The 17,598-nt window shown below is 43.0% G+C and overlaps 3 protein-coding genes across 3 annotated transcripts; 1 reads left to right on the forward strand and 2 right to left on the reverse strand.

Annotated features, from left to right (window-relative positions):
- Positions 1-154: 154 nt before the first annotated feature.
- On the reverse strand, positions 155-5,810 carry LOC139668054 (uncharacterized). The gene is made up of 7 exons (XM_071547531.1): positions 5,677-5,810; positions 4,515-4,717; positions 3,936-4,037; positions 3,687-3,782; positions 2,754-2,864; positions 2,481-2,604; positions 155-2,364 (listed from the first exon to the last, which is right to left on the reverse strand). Exons 1-7 carry the CDS (start codon positions 5,702-5,704, stop codon positions 431-433), a joined length of 2,598 nt encoding a protein of 865 aa, XP_071403632.1. The 5' UTR covers positions 5,705-5,810; the 3' UTR covers positions 155-430.
- Positions 5,811-6,088: 278 nt separating this feature from the next.
- Positions 6,089-12,076, forward strand: LOC139668049 (zinc finger protein 585A-like). Its single transcript, XM_071547525.1, has 7 exons — positions 6,089-6,213; positions 6,769-6,971; positions 7,390-7,488; positions 7,584-7,679; positions 7,825-7,935; positions 8,429-8,552; positions 8,648-12,076. The coding sequence occupies exons 1-7, from the start codon at positions 6,186-6,188 to the stop codon at positions 11,437-11,439; spliced, it is 3,453 nt and encodes a 1,150-aa protein (XP_071403626.1). The 5' UTR covers positions 6,089-6,185; the 3' UTR covers positions 11,440-12,076.
- A 55-nt stretch (positions 12,077-12,131) lies between these two features.
- Positions 12,132-17,166, reverse strand: LOC139668050 (ER lumen protein-retaining receptor 2). The gene is made up of 5 exons (XM_071547526.1): positions 16,916-17,166; positions 15,218-15,318; positions 14,781-14,939; positions 14,416-14,668; positions 12,132-13,576 (listed from the first exon to the last, which is right to left on the reverse strand). The coding sequence occupies exons 1-5, from the start codon at positions 17,004-17,006 to the stop codon at positions 13,542-13,544; spliced, it is 639 nt and encodes a 212-aa protein (XP_071403627.1). The 5' UTR covers positions 17,007-17,166; the 3' UTR covers positions 12,132-13,541.
- Positions 17,167-17,598: the final 432 nt, after the last annotated feature.

The following is a 17,598-nucleotide window of genomic DNA, read 5'->3' on the forward strand; positions in this document are numbered from 1 at the left end:
AGTGAAGTGTACAGCCTTACATCATCATCTACATCAACCACTCCACATGGAAGGTATATTTACTGCCCAGTTCATAGACCACCACCAAAAATGAATATGACAAAACAGTAAGGATTGAGCACAATGCTTTATGCAATACATGAAGACACATGGTAAACTTGAAGTCCAGCACAGCTCATGAATCTCAGCGAACATAGAGCAGACTGTTCTCATACTTGCGCTGGGTTAATGGTCAAGCATGGTGCAATCTTGCATCCAGAACAAAATCAACTTTATTACAAATAATTTCTTGGTAAGGCATTTACCAAGCACTATTTATGAACTTCTACCTCATGTTACAATCCGATAATTAAATATAATATTAACCAGATTCAGAACCTGGCCTCGTGTGAGAGGAAGCTGAACAGCCAAGGATTCCTCACAAGCAGGACTACTCTGCTACAAATGTATGAATAAGCTTCATGTGTCGTTGCATGCTATGGAGTAGTGGAAAAGCTCTGCCGCAGACAGAGCAAGAAAATGGCTTCTCTCCTGTGTGTATTCGCATATGTGATTTGAGTACGCTATTTCTTATAAAACCCTTCCCGCAGACATCGCACTTAAACGGCCGCTCTCCGGTGTGCTTTTGCATGATGTGCCTCTTCACTTCAGTGGTGGACCTGAAGCGCTCGTCGCATTCGGGAATCCTGCACTTGAAAGGTTTCTCTCCCGTGTGGATCAGTCTGTGTCTGCTCATCGCCGACGAGGAGAACATCTTCCCGCAGTCCAAGCACGGGTAGCGGAACAACTCGTGTAAGTGTTTGCTCTTCTCGTGTTTTTTCAGGGCCCCTTTCTCTTTGTAGGATTTCTCGCACAGGGAGCAGGCATACTGCCTCTCGTTCCGCGCCTGGCTGTGGATCATATTCAAGTGCCGCGTCAGGTTCGATCGGCAGGAGAACGCCTTGCCGCAATCCGCGCAAAGGAACGGCTTCTCTTTCGTGTGGACTCTCAGGTGGGTCACGAGATCCGAGTCGATTTTGAACCTCATGGAGCACTGAGGGCACTGGAACGGACGTTGGCCGGTGTGTTTCCACTCGTGCGCAATGAAGTGACGCAGCTTGGAGTAACTTTTCGGACAATGGTTGCATTTGAACGGTCTGCTGAGTTCGTGTACGTTCTCGTAATGCCTCGCCAGGGGCTTATAAAGACGGAAGCTCTCCTCGCACAGAGTGCATTGAAACGGCGTGTGCGACGCCTTGTGCCTCGCCAACGTTTCGGAATCTCGGAGCACTTTCCTACACACCTCGCAGTAGAGTTGGTTGTGGGTCCGTTTGTGCTCCTCCAGCGACAGCTGATACCTAAACGCTTTGTCACATTCGTCGCATGTAAAAATATGTTGGGGTTCCTCTGCCTCCTCTGGACCTACCTGCTGCTGATCATAGCAAGTTCTTCTTAAATGCAACTTCAAGGATGGCAAACGCATGAACTTTGTGCCGCATCGAGGACAGGTGTAATCATCAGTTGGAAAGTGGGTTTTAATGTGAGCGTTCATGAGCCCCTTCACTTGCTCCCTGCAAATCAAGCACCGGCGTCTCCGTGTTGTGGAATGAGTCTCTACTGCAGTGGAGGGTTTGATGTGCGAAGTGTCCTGCACTTCGCCGATGACTGACAAATCCTCGTCATCAATGGGTTCCATGAAGGAAGGGTCCTCATCTGAGCAGTTAGACAGTGAATCGTCCTCACTGGAATTACTAACAGGGGCCGCAAAAGAAGGGTCCTGGTACATGCTGATTGCATCCTCGTCATCAGAGACGTCAGATTCAGCTTCACTGGATGGTGTTGTTTCACGAACTAATGGTGAAATGGACTTAGTGCTGGATTGTGATGTTTTCGTCTGGGTACAAGACTCTGAGGCAGCTGCTTTCCTTGTAGGCACAGTTTTGCAGGCAGGGTGTTCCTCTTTATAAAGTCGTCTTTTCTCTTGCAACAGAATCATTTTCATCTTCAGGCCTCTGTTTTGTCTCACAGGTCGAGACTGCAAAGACACCGGCGTGCCAAGTCTTTTTAGCAGGACTCTGCATTCTTTTTTAAGTTGAGACTCCTCAACTTGAGTTGAAAAAATCTCCACATTTTCTTCATTTCTTGCTATTTCTCCCAAGTGCACCACTGTTCCATCTTTTCCAGCAATGGTATCGTGTTCTTTTCTGGTCGTCTCCATTTTCACCTGTTTTATATGTAGTAATGTTGCAGATTCCTTCTCCATTCCTGTGCTAAATGAAAGCATGTCATGGAAGACATGGGTTTCTGATTGTGCCTTTTCTGGCATTCTTTCTACAGAGGAGAGTTTAAGAGCTGAAATAATGCAGTCGCCATCCAAAGAATCATCTGAAACAAAAAACAATAGATTTTAGTAAAATGATGAGGAAAAACTTAGAAAAAAGGATGACAAATCAAACAAATCCATGACTTGTTATATGGATTTCTTATCAAAAAATGCTTGCCATTGTGATCCAACTGGCTGAGGTCTTTCTGATACTGAAGCAGGGTTTTAAGCTCCTGACAGTGAGACACAGACTCCATACATTCCTCCAGAACAGAGGACACATCGCTAAACATGGAGGCAACCTAAATGAAAGAGACAAAATAAACTTGATTTTAAAAAGGCAAAATAAATGCAGCTCGTCCACAAAAAACAGCAAATTCATACATCATTTAAATGGATATCAGTGTCACACACAATGTCCTTATGGTGTTTAATGTCTTTTTTTATCTACCTGTTGGAGGGTTTGAAGGGGAAGAAACTTTTCGAGTCTGGAAAGAAACAGACACATCAAGGTATGCAGTGCTTCATCATACGTCGGACCAAATTCTTCAGGGAAAACATTCTGAAGGACAGGAAATATATTTGGATTAATTTTTAGCAAAACTTTAAAAACAGTGTGCAACGATGGGATTGTTTTAGGGGGTCGAGACCAAGTCAAGACCGGGACAAGTGCAAATCGCGTCCCACTCAAGACCAAAAAAGGCAATAAACAGTGCATATTTCTTTCTAAATGTCAAAAATAATGCTTAAGGAGTTTCTTAAGCATGAACAAAGATGTAGATCTATCTGCAGGAGATCTGTCCTATACTCTTTCTTAAGCATCCAATTAATGAATGCATAGGATTTTGACTAATCAATGGATAGAACACTGAGGACCATTACATACTATACACAGATACAATGTAAAGATAGGTAGGAAGAAGTCGGGTCAGCATCCAATAGTGACCGAGACCAAGACAAGTCCGAGGCAGGAGACCGAGGCAAGTCCAAGATGTCAGAAAAGTGGTATGGACTCCAGACTTAAGTACTACAACCCTGATTACGAGCCAATTAGCAGAGTGAGACAGAATACAGGTACCAAGCCATGCACTGACAGTAACACACACTCAAAGCAGGGCCCACTCCAATTCATCTGAATAATTAATCTCTCAGCGATAGTCGTTAGCCAAAACAAACAAAGCTGATGGCATTAAAGTTGCTCCACAGTGGATACAAGTTGGAAAAAGCAGTCCAAAACCACATGAAAACCTACAAACTGAAACTATTCATATCATTTTTGCAGGGTTGTCTGTTTGCGGAAACTGTTGTCTGATCCAATTTGTTGCACTAATACATTGTCCAGGCCCTATATTATTGATAAGCAAAGCATATGCAAAGTGCTGACCTGGAAGAAGTGCTCTCTCTCTTCAGGATCTTTCAGCAAATTTTGAACAAGATCCGCAAAGTTTGAGTTGGGCAGTTCCATATTTGTAGCGCCAGCCTGCAAAAAAAATGAACACAAACATCATAACACTTTATACAGAAGGAAATAAGCAGAGCAGAGGTGATCATTGTGCAGTCTATGGTCCGTTTTAAAGGGGCATTCATCTAATTTTCATGCCGATTTGACAAAAAAAAAAAGCTTTAAAGTCACCTCTGTCACCCATGCTGTGGAGAGGGTGTGCATCCTGTCCAGGTGTGGCTGAATAATGTCAAAGTCAGCAGTTGCCTCAAACCGACATAACTCCAAGATCAGCTGAAACCATAACACAACAAGCTTGCATAAGCAGAGTGGCCGAAAAAATGTGCTCCCTCCTTAATTTTTGAAAAACATAGTTAGCTGCTGTAGTGTGGAAACAGTACTTTTTCAAATGTTATGTCATCTTATTGTAAAGATACACTTGGAAGTTAGATCTATAAGCTCCATAGCCAAGCATCAGTACATATATTCACTATTTGTGAAAGCAGTGTCATATGCTGGACTTTAAAATTAACTTTGCCACCAGTGTAATATGGCAAAATAAGCACTTCTGAACTATGATAAGTCTCAGTTTTCTTTTCAAAGCATTGCTCTGCAGGCTTATGCACTGGTTGTTATAGTAGTTAACAGTGCTAAGATCAAAGCCAAAAACAACACCCTCTTGACTCTGACAAAGACAGAACTACAGCAGAGTGCTATGAAATTCCACCAAATCATGCTGTGATGCAATCACTTGCCGTTACTCTTCCTCACCCGCGCTCGGAGGCCTAGGATGAGTTGGGCCCTCTGTCTACTGGTGAGTAGCTCCGGGACAATGTCTGTAACCATGGAAACAAACTCCTCAAGCATCCCATAATCGGCCACAACTCTCTGCTGGATGGTCTGCCAGATTGCTGCAGAGACCAGCCGAAGCGGTGGGACCAGGAGGCGCAGACAGGAGAGGGGAAGAGGGGGACCTGAATGCAAATAGATGTATCTTAAATCCAGGATTATCTTGATCTTACCCTAAGGGGTTGCAAAATATTGACTTTGTCTCTTAAAATAAATAAGTAAAAAATAATAATAATAAATAGCCTATTGTGGTGTACAGAGCAATAGGAATCATATACAAGTGAAACTCTAGTTGTAAAATATATATTATACCAACTGTGTTGTATTTAGGTTTCATTTTTAGTTAGGTAGTATGGTCCCGTCTCCTTCCGCCCCTCTTCATGAACCTTTAACATAAATGTCTCAGTACAAGCTAAGATGCTGTACTGTGTTATGTTGACAGTTCACATCCTATTCCAGTCTACTGAAACCATTGTCTGCAGACCAGGGCAGCGTACAGCTGTCTAAAATAGAATAAAATATTGATATAGATAGATAAATAGAATATTAATGAATATAAAGCTAGCAGGATAGCTAGCTAATGCATACAGCAGCCAATTTATACAAAAAGGTTAATGAATGAATATGGCTAGAACGTCACACCAAACTCCATTCAAATTTGGCTATTTAAAATGGCCTAGGTTATTGGCAAATGTACACACGTCACATAACATGACTTAAGACCTTTTGCGAATCGTTAGGGTACATGTTAAATTCGGCATACAAATGATCCACCAAGGAGGGCAATATTTCGAGAAAACTTTAACTTTTGTAACTGGTTTACATTGCTCGCTACCGCCCACCAAGGTACATTCTACTGAAAGACGACTGTATGAACAGGAATTGTATTGAAATAGGTGCTGCTTGGTGTATTAGATGTATGCCGGAACAAAAAGTGGATCCTACCGATTCACAACAGGTCTTAAATCAAGTTCTAAGAGGTCTGTACGCCTGCCGATAGCAAGACCACATTAAACGAGTAACGTGTTTCGTGTGGAAGGCGAGAAGCGTATACAAGTCTATCGCCAGAGCGTCCGTTACTCACAATTTCCCCTTGAAATATGAGCTTCCATCTTGTGTATCCACTGCAGTCAGCTACGATATGTTCATAAGGGCTGGTTACGAGAACATCTTCGTATTATTTGAGGAAGTTAACTTAACTCTACTAGTGTAGCTCGTGTATTCTTTCACCGAGGAAAAAAAATATATGTTTCGTCCGACTGTGTTTTTCAGCCGGTATGCTCGGGTCGATGGTTCCGACTCATATCTAACTTGTATATTCCTATCCTGACACGTTCACTTCATCGCCTACTCAAAAAGAGATCATCTTATGTTGTAGTTCAGCAATAGCGAAATTGTATCTGCCTTTCCACAATTATGGGAAATGCTCTTCAATCACGGAACTATAAGCATGTGACATCAATTCCAAGACGAGACGAGTTTAGGGTCAGACCACACAGGAAGTCTCAACTTGTTGAATTACAAAAATGTACACACCTTTACTGCCGCGTATAAATTGAGACTTAACGTTAACGGTTTACACAGTGAAGCAACATGCATGAGCAGTATTACGAGGGGGGAGGTAAGAATTGCATTGATTAACAAGCCTTTGCTTTTAGAAAAGTCAGAGTTTAATTGTATTGGCAAGAAATGGATAGTTGGTTGGAGGGGGTGTTTTGCTGTTGCCCTTTAAGAACAGCTGGTACCATGGGCATGTTCAGTGGCCCCAAAACGTATCAAACAAAGTAACGGAAGGAAACGGTAGTGCGTTGAACGCAACGAGGTTTTATCAAGGAAGTTCTATATTAACTGGAGGATGAACGGAAAAAATGGCCGCCCATTCATTTGAACGCAAGCTGCTCACCCAGCGCATACCAAGGAGAACAAACCGGAAAACGTTACTTCCTGTTAGCTACATTTTGGGGCAATTGAACATGCCCCATGTGAAGCTAGTTTAGGCTATAATACCAATATAACATAACATAACATAATAAACACCAATATAATTGCTCTGCTCTTCTAGAGTTTCTCTTGATCCAATGAGTTTGATGATTTTCTACAGATTGGAAAACTAAATACAAACCAAGCAGCAGACTACAGTACAACTGAGATTGTTTCTGTTTCTGTTTTTTCCTAGATCCCCGACTTCCTCTTCCATCTTTGCGCCTCCTGGTCCCGCCACTCCGGTTGGTCTCTGCAGCAATCTGGCAGACCATCCAGCAGAAAGTTGTGGCAGATTACGGGCTACTTGAAGAGTTCATCAGCATGACCACAGACATCGTTCCAGAGCTTCTGAATCCCAACCAGAGAGCTCAACTTCTTTTGGGCCTTCGAGCAAGGGTGAGCGACTGATGTAAATGGGTAGGACACCAAAAGAGTTTGGATCATCCCTTCATATACGAGGGGAGTATAATGCTCCAGTTTCCTCCTTGATTATGGGGGATTTCGAGGGTAATTACATGCTCTTTGCCCCTGAAATGTTTTTGCCTGCTTTTGGGTGTGTGAGTATATTGGTGGAGGTGGGGTAGCAGGTGTTGGACTTACACATGATTAATACCTTCCCACTGTCAGACATACACAAACAAATTTGGCTGGTTAGTGAGCCTACATTCTGTCATTAGCGAGAGGGGGTGCTTAGGACATGAACAAGTACAGTATATGGAATTACGCTTCCAGCTGCAACAGTAGTAATCCGTAACATCATCATACTTATGGTTGTTAGCATCACTCCTCACCAACTTGTTCTGACTGTTCCCAGCTTGTTCTGGAGCACTGTCAGTCAGAGCCGGCAGACCTGCAAACAATTCAGCCACATCTGGACAGGATGCAGACCCTCATGGCAATCTGCAGAAAAGAGGTCTGTTCTGATGGGGACAAAATACATACTTTAGTTACCATTATGTCAGTAGGTCCATTAAAGGCTTATGTGTTGCGGGCATTTCTGTGTTGCAGGCCACAAATGCAGAGGAGGGATTGTCCAGATCAAATTTCCTGGGTTTGATTCTGACTCTGTTGAAAGACCCGGATCAGAGACAATGCTTCTTTCAGGTTAGTGCGTTAAGAGCTGCAGATGCACAGCTCTGGACTTGGAGCTGCAGTCAATTTTCCTGCCTTTATTTACCATTTATGTTTTCTCATATTTATAGTGGATTCTTCTTTTTTTTCCCCACTCCATGATATTATTCTTTTCTAGGATGTTTTTCCTGTGGAGTTTGGACTAAAATATGACACAGCAATACAGACCCTTGTGTGGCAGTTCTTATCACGACTTGAGAAGTTGCTTCCAGTACCTAAACTCCAGGAGGTAAAAATAGCAATGCAGTATATATTCTTTATAATTGTGGCCCAGATTCGTGAAGTTGTCAGAAGTGCTGCACTAAGATTCTTTGCCACAAACTCAAGAGTCACACTGGTCTCAGAATGACACTACAGAACAACTACAGCTCTATAAATCTATGTTTTGTTTTCATCCATACTTTTAATTAATTTGACCAGCTGAATTTAACAACACTCTTAACTTATTCTCTGTAAATAGGCCTCTCCTGAAAACCCATATTACTGAGACCCATTCACATCTGAAAGTCTTAAAAAAAAGTGTTTTCTTCTTCTATAACTTTTGCCAGTTGTAGGATGAGGCCTCATCTTCCAGAATATAGACTGACTGACCTATTGCGTCCACTCTAGTCCTAACCAGGGTTGTAAGACCAATCTTGCTTGTGAGAAGACTTCCACAGCCTCGGTAGACTCATTGCCTGGTCAGCCTCCTTGATGGTTATTCTTATACTTCTCATCGTCAGGTTGCCTCCCTTCTCGGTGATGCCCCCTCTGTTCTGGAGGAATGTGTTGGGTCTGTCTCTGATGTTCAGGAGCTTAAATCCCTGTTGGAGTATCAAAAAAACCTCAGCCAATTAGACGACAATGGTAGGCTCCTCTGAGTTATCCAAATTATTGTATAAGAAAATGCAACTCTGTTCAGCACGATAACATTTTTGATTTCCATTTCCTCTTTTCTTTAGACGCCGAGTCTTCCTCTTGTGGCGAGTGCATCCTAAGAGCCCTCAGTCTTCCACCTGTGGAGAAAGTTGTGAATTTAAATGAGCAGACAGCAACTGGAACACAGGTGGAATCCACCAGTGAAGATTTGAAGGTGGGAAATGCAGCAGTGAAAACAAGTACTGAGATGGGACTAAGTTCATGTATAGGCGAAATAGTGCAAATGCAGGAGAGCGGAACAGAAGACTATGGGGGAAACAACAAGCAGTACCCTGTCCATATTGTTGACCTGACTGAGAATGATGGTGACACTGCAGAATATCTTGAGGACACAGAACCCGTGAGCGGAGAGCAAGTGACTCTAAAGGAAAGGGACTTGTGTACTATAAATTCTAATGGAGACATTTGGTCCAAAGACATTAAAAGTGAAGATTCTCCGGAGATGTGTGAAACACTGATAGTGAGGATTGGGGAGAACAGGACAGTAGAAGCTCTTGGAGTGATGGCAAGTATTGAAAAGGGCAATGTCATACTGAAGTGTCCCTTAAACCAGGCCAAACAGCAGCGGAAGACCCAGGACTTAAGAAGTCTGCCCACATTATTGCTACCCAGATCAGAAAGACCAAACAGGGGTCTGAAGATGAAGACATTTCTAGCTCAAGAGAGAAAACCAGTGAAAATGCAACTTCCTGAGAGCAGCAATAATCAACCTCCCAGTCTTGATTCAGATGTTGGGCAACATCAACATGTTGGCACAAAGCAGCAGACGTACCAGTGCCTTAGATGTGGGAAATGTTTGCAAAGTAATTTGAATTTGAAGAGACACATGCACAGGGCTTGCACCGGAGTGGATAAAACAATCAGAGAATTCAAATGCACTGTGTGTGGAAAGACCTTTCTCAGCACCGGGGGGTTAAAGTGCCACATGATATCGCACTCCAACGAGCGTCCCTATCAGTGCAGCAATTGTGAGAGGTCTTTTAAGCACGTAGCTGGCATGAAGGCTCATGAAGAAGCATGTTTATTTGCAAGCCAGAAACGCAGGGAGGTTTCTTCTGGAGAAAGTGGCAGCACTACAGCAATGGGGGAGAATAACTTTGGGCCACTCGAAAGCTTTCCACATCAAACATCACCTGGAGAAACCTCTGAATTGTTACATAATGTCAAACAAGCCCCATCACCAGCCAAGACTCTACAGCATGACGCAGAAATCTTTGACCCTTTTAGCAGCACATACCAGGTTTTGCCAGAGCCTAAAACAAGTGATCAGGAACAGAACGCTGTGACATCCCTTCATTCTCTCACACTCTCAACATGTAGCAAGACAATACAGAGCTCTAAGGAAATGATACAGCACAGGATGACTCCCTCAAGTGATGTTATCTATAACTGCACCAACTGTCAGAAGACTTACAAGTACATGAAAAACTTCCAGAAACACAAAGAGTTATGTAATAAAGGTACCAACCAAAATTGGGACGAAAATGAACCGGAGGCTTCCAATGAAATAACCCAGGAACTGTCAGCAGAAAGAGGAGAAAGTGTCAGTGGTGTCACCATTGAGACATCTCACGTTGACAGCAGTGTGAAGACATCCTCAAACCAGTTATACCCAAGTGGGACCGAACTGGAAAGCAGCCGCGGGAACAATGTGATGGATGGCAAGACGTGTCACACAAAGCACCTTTCGAAAGTGAACCCGCTGCCTTGTCCCCGCTGTGGTATCAACTTTGAGACCAGAAGTGGATGGATACATCACAAATCGCAGATCTGCAAGGTGCAATCAGTCAAACCCAGGCAGGCTGGGATAAAGAAAAGCCGCAAGTGTGACGAATGCGGGAAAGAATTTGGGCTCAGATCAACGCTGAGAGTTCACAAACTCACCCACAACCCGCTTTACTGCGCCGAGTGTGGGAAGGTTTGCCCAGATGCTGAAACGCTGGCTGTCCACAATGTCAAGCACAGGCCGGTCAGGTGCACCATGTGTGATAAGAGTTTCAACGTGGTACGCTTTCTCATCAAACACTATCTCGAAGCCCATGATTTCAGTGGACCATTTGTCTGCACACGCTGTCGCAAAAGTTACCGCGAGTTAAGCGCTCTCATCAGACACGAGCGGACACATACAGGGGATCTTCCGTTCCATTGTACTAAGTGTCCCAAGAGATTCAACCGGCACACAGATCTCGTGGTCCATGAGAGAACGCACACAGGAGAGAAGCGTTTCCTTTGCTGGGAGTGCGGCAGGACTTTCAACACCAATGAACTACTGAGAAAGCACATGGAGCGCCACTCAGGCCAGCAGAAACGTTTCTCTTGCCCCCTGTGTAAGAGAATCTTCCGGGCAAAAAGGGAAATGGATGCTCACTTTCAGATACACCACAAGGGGATGCGATTCCCTTGCTCATACTGCGGCAAGCTGTTTCTGAGTCGGTCTGCGTTGCGTAGGCACAACCTGATCCACACCGGGGAAAAGCCTTTTACGTGCGCCTTCAAAGGATGTACAAAGAGTTTCAGGTCAAATGCCGAGCTGAGGATACATGTCAGATATCACACTGGGGAAAGGCCGTTCAAGTGCCAGATCTGTGAGAAGGGCTTTGTTCAAGCAAACTATCTAACCGTCCACCTGAGGAGTCACACACAGGAGAGGCCCTATGCGTGTCCAAACTGCGAGAGGCGATTCACCTCAGGCAACCAGCTGAACAGACACAAGCTGGTCCACACCGGGGAGAAGCCCTTTAGGTGTGAGGTCTGTGATGAAGGGTTCAGTCGCAGACATCGTCTGAAAACTCATCAAGACAAATATCACAAATGATTGAAGCGTCAAGGTCTGTATAACTGGCAATAAAGTTGTGTAATGAACATTTGTCAACAAGGATGTACGTTTGCTTGGAAAGATCGTAGGGGCACATTGATGGTAGTTTTTGGTACATTTTGAACATTTAAGAGGGATTTCACTTACATGCTGTATCGTACGGCTATTGTCAGGCTTCTGAGTAGCATACTAGTGTGACAAGATATGTGGAATGAAATCCTATGAAAGAACATCTTCCAATATGCATCATAAAATGTGAAAATACATTAACAAAGATTAGGCTCAGGTCATAAGGTATACTACCTTGCTTTACCTATTTGTTCCTCAAATTTAATAAGTTCCCTGTGAGTCTCTACAAGCGACACACTTCCCTACCACTAACTGTAATAGTGTTGATTCATAGATGACATTTGAGACGGTAGTGTACAGTAGCTGGCACATACCTAACACCACTTTTCACTGTATTTTGCATTTTTAGGCACCAATACTGGTGTGTGTGAAGTTGCATCTCCCTGCTCACACAATGTGAAACTTAATATTTGTGTTAATGGAGGAACTTCAAACTGTCTTTCTATACACCGCACTGGTTCATTCATTCTTTTCTGGCCGAGCCACAAATATGTACCAAGATGTCAATAAAGCTGTTCTCTGACAACCAAATGATTGTTCAAGATCTCAATTTTATAACTGTAATGATTCCCATCACCTCATTTTAACCACGGCATTGAGACAAATGTTTCCCATAAAATCTTTATTTGTGGTGGCAACATCATGCAAAAGCTCCGCTAAGAAAAAAAAAAAAGGAAAATTGGAATGATCTGCATGAAAAATAAAACAAAAGGCAGGTATGTCTGGCTAACTACTTTTGACTCCGATGTAACAGTGTCCATAGGATTGTGCTCATCTCCAACATCAACAGGGAGATTATTTTCTGAGTTTAAAATTATGCACATCATGTAGACAATTCTACGGACATTGTTTATTGGAAATTGGGAAAAAAATAAATAACACATCAGCACCTATAATAAAAAAAAAAAGACTTCAATTCTGTAGTGATAATCCACATATAGTACATTACCAGTGAATTTACTCATTTCAAGCATCTAAAAGGAGCAATTTGAAATGAATGGGCCAGGCAATGAAGTGTAATTACAGGTGATATACCACCAACCTTGGGGTAATGAATGGGGTATTCAAATGAACAAAGCCATTTACAGCGATAAGAATGCATGGGTCACTTTTCAATCCTTTGCTTTCACCTTGTGTTGCAGCTTGGCTCCTTCCTAATAAGCGTTCTGTTCCAATTCATACGTGGACATAAAATAACAAGCAAAAGCAACCCACACTGGTGAATGAACATTTCTTTGGAGGAATCAGCACAAAAATATATTTAACTCCAGAGTTACAGTTAAGTTAAATTTTTGACAAAAAGAACTTTAAGTAATGTCATCTATATCAAATTTATGCTCTAACAAGGGCATGGAAAAACTAAAGGGATGGCCTTTATACACAGGAATGTAAACAAGGTCAAATTGAGGGGGGAAAAAAAGAGAAAAAATTGGCCGGCAAAGCTATGGGGATTCAACAAACTCCCCCAAAATCAATTCAGAAAAAACAATGCACATTTATTTAGATTGCAAATACCATTACAAACGGTTGAGTCAATAATATCCCACCACAAGAAGTCCGCTTCAATATCGTACAATGCCAAATCATAGGCAAGTTTACATTTTCAGCTCTTATTCATTCACTAATGTGTCAAATCTTAAGAGTACACATTTTTATGTAGAAAACTTTTCTCACTTTTTTTTTTCTTCCTTTATACAGAGTAATAAAAAAAGTTAAGGCAAGATGCATCAAACAGAAATCCGAAGGCCAGGGACTGGCCTCTGCAGATGTGCTCTGATTCCACCTATTCTGGATCAGAAGAAGGTGCAGGACCTATAGTCAGCAGCTCCCTTTCGCTCTCTGTCTCAGGCATCTTACGCTGGCGGGAGGGGAAGAGGGGGAAGTGGTCGTGGGAGGTGGGGGGGCAGTGGTGTCCCCAACCAACCCCCCCCGTTCCCCCTCTTTGAGTCTGCCAAAACACTCCTCTTTGGCACTTAGGCTGGCAGGCTCAGCTTCTTTCCTTTCAGTACTGAAACAGGAGAGGATAAGTTTATGTTTAACTCAACACAGAAACCATACGAGGATGTTCACAAAACCGAGAAATGGTGTGTCATCAAATGCGCAGCAGTGAAACATGTAAGTTCCAAGTTAATACAGATTAGTTAAGAAGATAACACTGAACTGCTGTAAATGCTGTGATGCACTCAGACGCTACATTCGGCCGAACTTCTTATAGTTTCAATGACGTCGTATTCGTATCATAACGGACATGTTGTTCTGCACCTTAATTCCAAGTAAACTAAAACAAAAGTGAAAGCATTTGAATTAACCTTTGTACTGTCTCAGGTGAACAAAAAGGCATTCAGCTACATGGAAGGAATTGAAACCATACCAGTACATTTTTTAACTTTCTATTCTATGTTTTTATTGTCTGCCAGTGAGTTCTCTCACTGTTTCTGTCCTCTGATCCAAGTTTGCCTGCTCTCCAAGTGCAGTCATAATAATGAGTTGTTACTAAAGAAGCTTTAAAGATATCCAAAAACTGTATGGAAAAAAAGAGACTAAAATAATTGGCAGGAACTAGCAATAAAAAAAAAGTATAATTGAGATATAAGGGTATCATGTTGAAGGGAAGTCCAAACAGTGGGGATGGCTGTACTAAAGGTCAGATCTCATGTGATGCAAAGCCTATTCTGAGCACATCTAAGATCCACTTTACAAGTATACATGAATATGCATACTTGCATGCATGAACGCTGCCTTATTTGATAGGTAACCAACTAACAGAACTTCTTGTTGCAGTAAAACAAAACAGATTCCACTGCCACTGTATTTTGTGAGAGGAAAAGAAATTGCAGAACAACTCACCTTTTGTTACATACAAATAGAAGAAGTCGCAGTAGAGGATGGTCTGCACCACCCCGGCAACGATGGCAATCATGTCGAAGAATCCCTCAAAGTAGAAGCGCCATATCCAGTTGATGAGGTAGAGGGCTCTGTAGAGTCCCAGGAAGAACAGATAGTGGGTGGTGATGGTCTCGGCCTCGCCGGTCTTGCTGATCATGAAAAGCTGGGGCAAGATGGACACCGACTCCAGGTAGATGGAGAACGTCCACAGGATCTGGGGCGAAAAGAATGGGAACGGAGAGACGGGAGTGTTGGAAGAGTTTGGGGAAAAATGATGTGAGGTATTTGAGAGACAAATATGCAGAATCAGTGTGCCGTTTGCTTACCTCCAGTGGAGAGAAGTCGTGGTTAACCAGGAATGCCAGGCCTCCAACAGGGACCACCAGGAACTCCACTCTGAACGTGTCATGGTTCCCATCATAAGTAGCCTTGAACTTCACATAGATCAGGTACACTGTGGCATACGCACATCCGATGTAGATGACCTGAAACGCAAGACATCCACCGCTGTTAGCAAAACCACCATCCACGCTTGGTGAAAATTCACTGGTCCCTATGTGTATTGGTCCGACACAAACATAATCAAGCAGCAATTATGACACACACGCCTGTTACACCTTGCTGCACCGCTTTATCCTTTGCTCAACAAAGGTGTGTCAACTTGGAGTATTGTGTGTTTAGTGCTTGGATAAACAGGGGGAAGGGGTTCTTAAAGGAAATGCTTCGGGATGTGCCGGTGAGAAGAAATGTGTGCGTGTCTCACCTTCATGGTGGTGTTGTACAGAGAAATGAAGGAAGTGAGCAGGTCCAGGTAGCGAGTGGTGAATACCAAGGCAAACAGGATCTGACTCTTCCCAGAAATACCTGTGAAGACACAGACAGTAGGGCGCATTAGTCGGACGAATCTTCTGACCTTATTTTAGAATTAGGTTGTTTCAAACCTCTGGCCATTTATTCATCTATTTTCATTCATTCAGTCATCCTATTTTGATAATGTCCACTTCCTGCAGACAGCCCATGTATAGTAGCCAAGATGTCCGATTAGTTCTGCAGTACTTTGTTCTAAGATGTTGTTGTTGACTAAGATTGCAAAGGAGATGACAATGTGATTCAAGCAATTACTATGACAACAAATCTAGCTGCATTTATACCTCAATCACCCCCCCCCCCCCCCCCTCACAAGATTACATGTACAACTACACTGAAACGTATGAGCAGGATTTATGAAAATATGTGGAAAAAATACAATGTGTTACAATAATCTCAAGATGCACGTGCTCCTTATTCAGTTTCACTAGCATTAATTTATTTTTAGGAGCACATGATACTAAAATAGTTGCGCCGTAGCACTGATCAGTAATTGGCATTGCAGATGTAAAAGTGGTTTGAGAGTGCCTGTTTAGTGCTGCTCCACAGTCTGCATCTACACCTGCGGCTTTATTATATATAATCTCAAGCACAGACACACAGCTGTCCTGCAGAAAGCCTCTGTCTATCTGGCCTACAAACACTGGCAAGTGACAGCATGCTTTTGTCACACCCACTGTCAGACAAGGGGATGTCATCATTACAATAGTTGTAGCCAAACCTCATGCTTTCAGAGATAACGATACTGTCTAGTATGTGCAATTCAGGTATAGATAACTACATTGACCAATATGCAAATATTTAGGGTAATGAAGTCTGAATTACTTGCATGCAGATATGCTGCACAAGGCTATCTGGTTTAGCCTACAGTAAACACCAGTAAAGACCCAGTTCAGGTGACTGCCTATCCAGCAGTGATACCGCTCTACCCTTTGACCCTCACAGTAAAAAACAAAAACAACAAACAATCAAGTCCTTCCTTGCAACAGCGCATGCATATGGTATGTATGATCTTAGATCTGCAACAGTCAACTAGTGACAGCTATTTGCTGCCACGTCAGAGGTCACACCGGGCCAAATGCACGAACAACAGGGTGAAACTAGCTTACTTTCCCCCCCACACTAGAGATGATGAGGCCCAACATGCCAAACTAAACCAAGAAGTGTTGTGGCCCTCTGGTCACCCTGTCCTTATCTAGTGTGGACAGACTAGGACAGGGCCCGCTGCACAGCCGCCGCTAGCAAGACTGCTGCTGCTAGCCATGCAAGTCAGACTTCACTGTTGCTTCTGGAGAAACTCTTCCCATGAGACGATTAGTCTTGTTCACGCTGCAGTAGGCCGTGTTAGCAACAGGGACAATGATAGTGCCAGCAATTAACCTTATGATTTGATGACAGGGCAAGCTGGATGGGTAGCTATCGTTTCTGCCCAGCTAGCCGGGAGTTAGCTAGCTAACGTTAACTATCATTACAAACTGATTACACTGTAGCTACCGTTATCTGGTTGGTTAAACTTCACGGTAAATGACACGCTGTATCCGTGACCAAGATAGAAGGTCATGCAAAAAGCAAGTTAAAGTATATGGCTACTCACCGGCACAAGACCTGGTTTTCCATATTTTTAGCAGCAGGATGATGATGGCTGCTAGATGGGAGAGATCGCCGGTTAGTCTGAAAACGTTCATGTTTCCGCGAGCCTTAACAGAGGCAACCCGAGTTCAGTCTCTAAAAAGAGCTCCGGTTGTTACCCGGTAAAGAATAATGTATGGTCTAACGGTGCTGAGTGACACTGACACCAGAATAGGCGAATTCTGGCTATAGAAGACGGGAAAATGGCGAGTAAAGCGCGACGTGGCCTGGGGACGTGGCCAAGATAGCAGCACCCAATGCAAGTCGGGAAACGCTGCACGGCTCAGCCAATCAGAAAAGAGGAGCTCTTATTAACATAAATTATGCACACTTCATGCTATGTTGAGGTTTTATGTAGGAACGAAGGTTTTGAGCTTCCTTCTTTAAAACACCGTTCACCTTATCTTCCAGGTGGTAAATACTGTTGGAAAATACAGTTCACCTCAGCTTTCAACTTACTCTAGATTCAGCGATAGACCCACTTTCACTTTCTAAATTCTGATGGACTCAAGAAGGAAATACTTGCAGTCAAATGTAAAGGCATGTAAAGTAGTAGTGAAGATTTCCTTTAAAACAAACACAATTAATTTAATATTTCATAGCACAGGTCAAAATGTCATGGTAGGATGCTACTTGCAGGATTTTTGA

This window comes from Centroberyx affinis, unplaced genomic scaffold (assembly GCF_046629955.1).
Source record: "Centroberyx affinis isolate AG114_WGS23_722 - 3 ecotype Tasmania unplaced genomic scaffold, CSIRO-AGI_Caff_v1 ptg006000l_1, whole genome shotgun sequence".
Classification (NCBI taxonomy): domain Eukaryota; kingdom Metazoa; phylum Chordata; class Actinopteri; order Beryciformes; family Berycidae; genus Centroberyx; species Centroberyx affinis.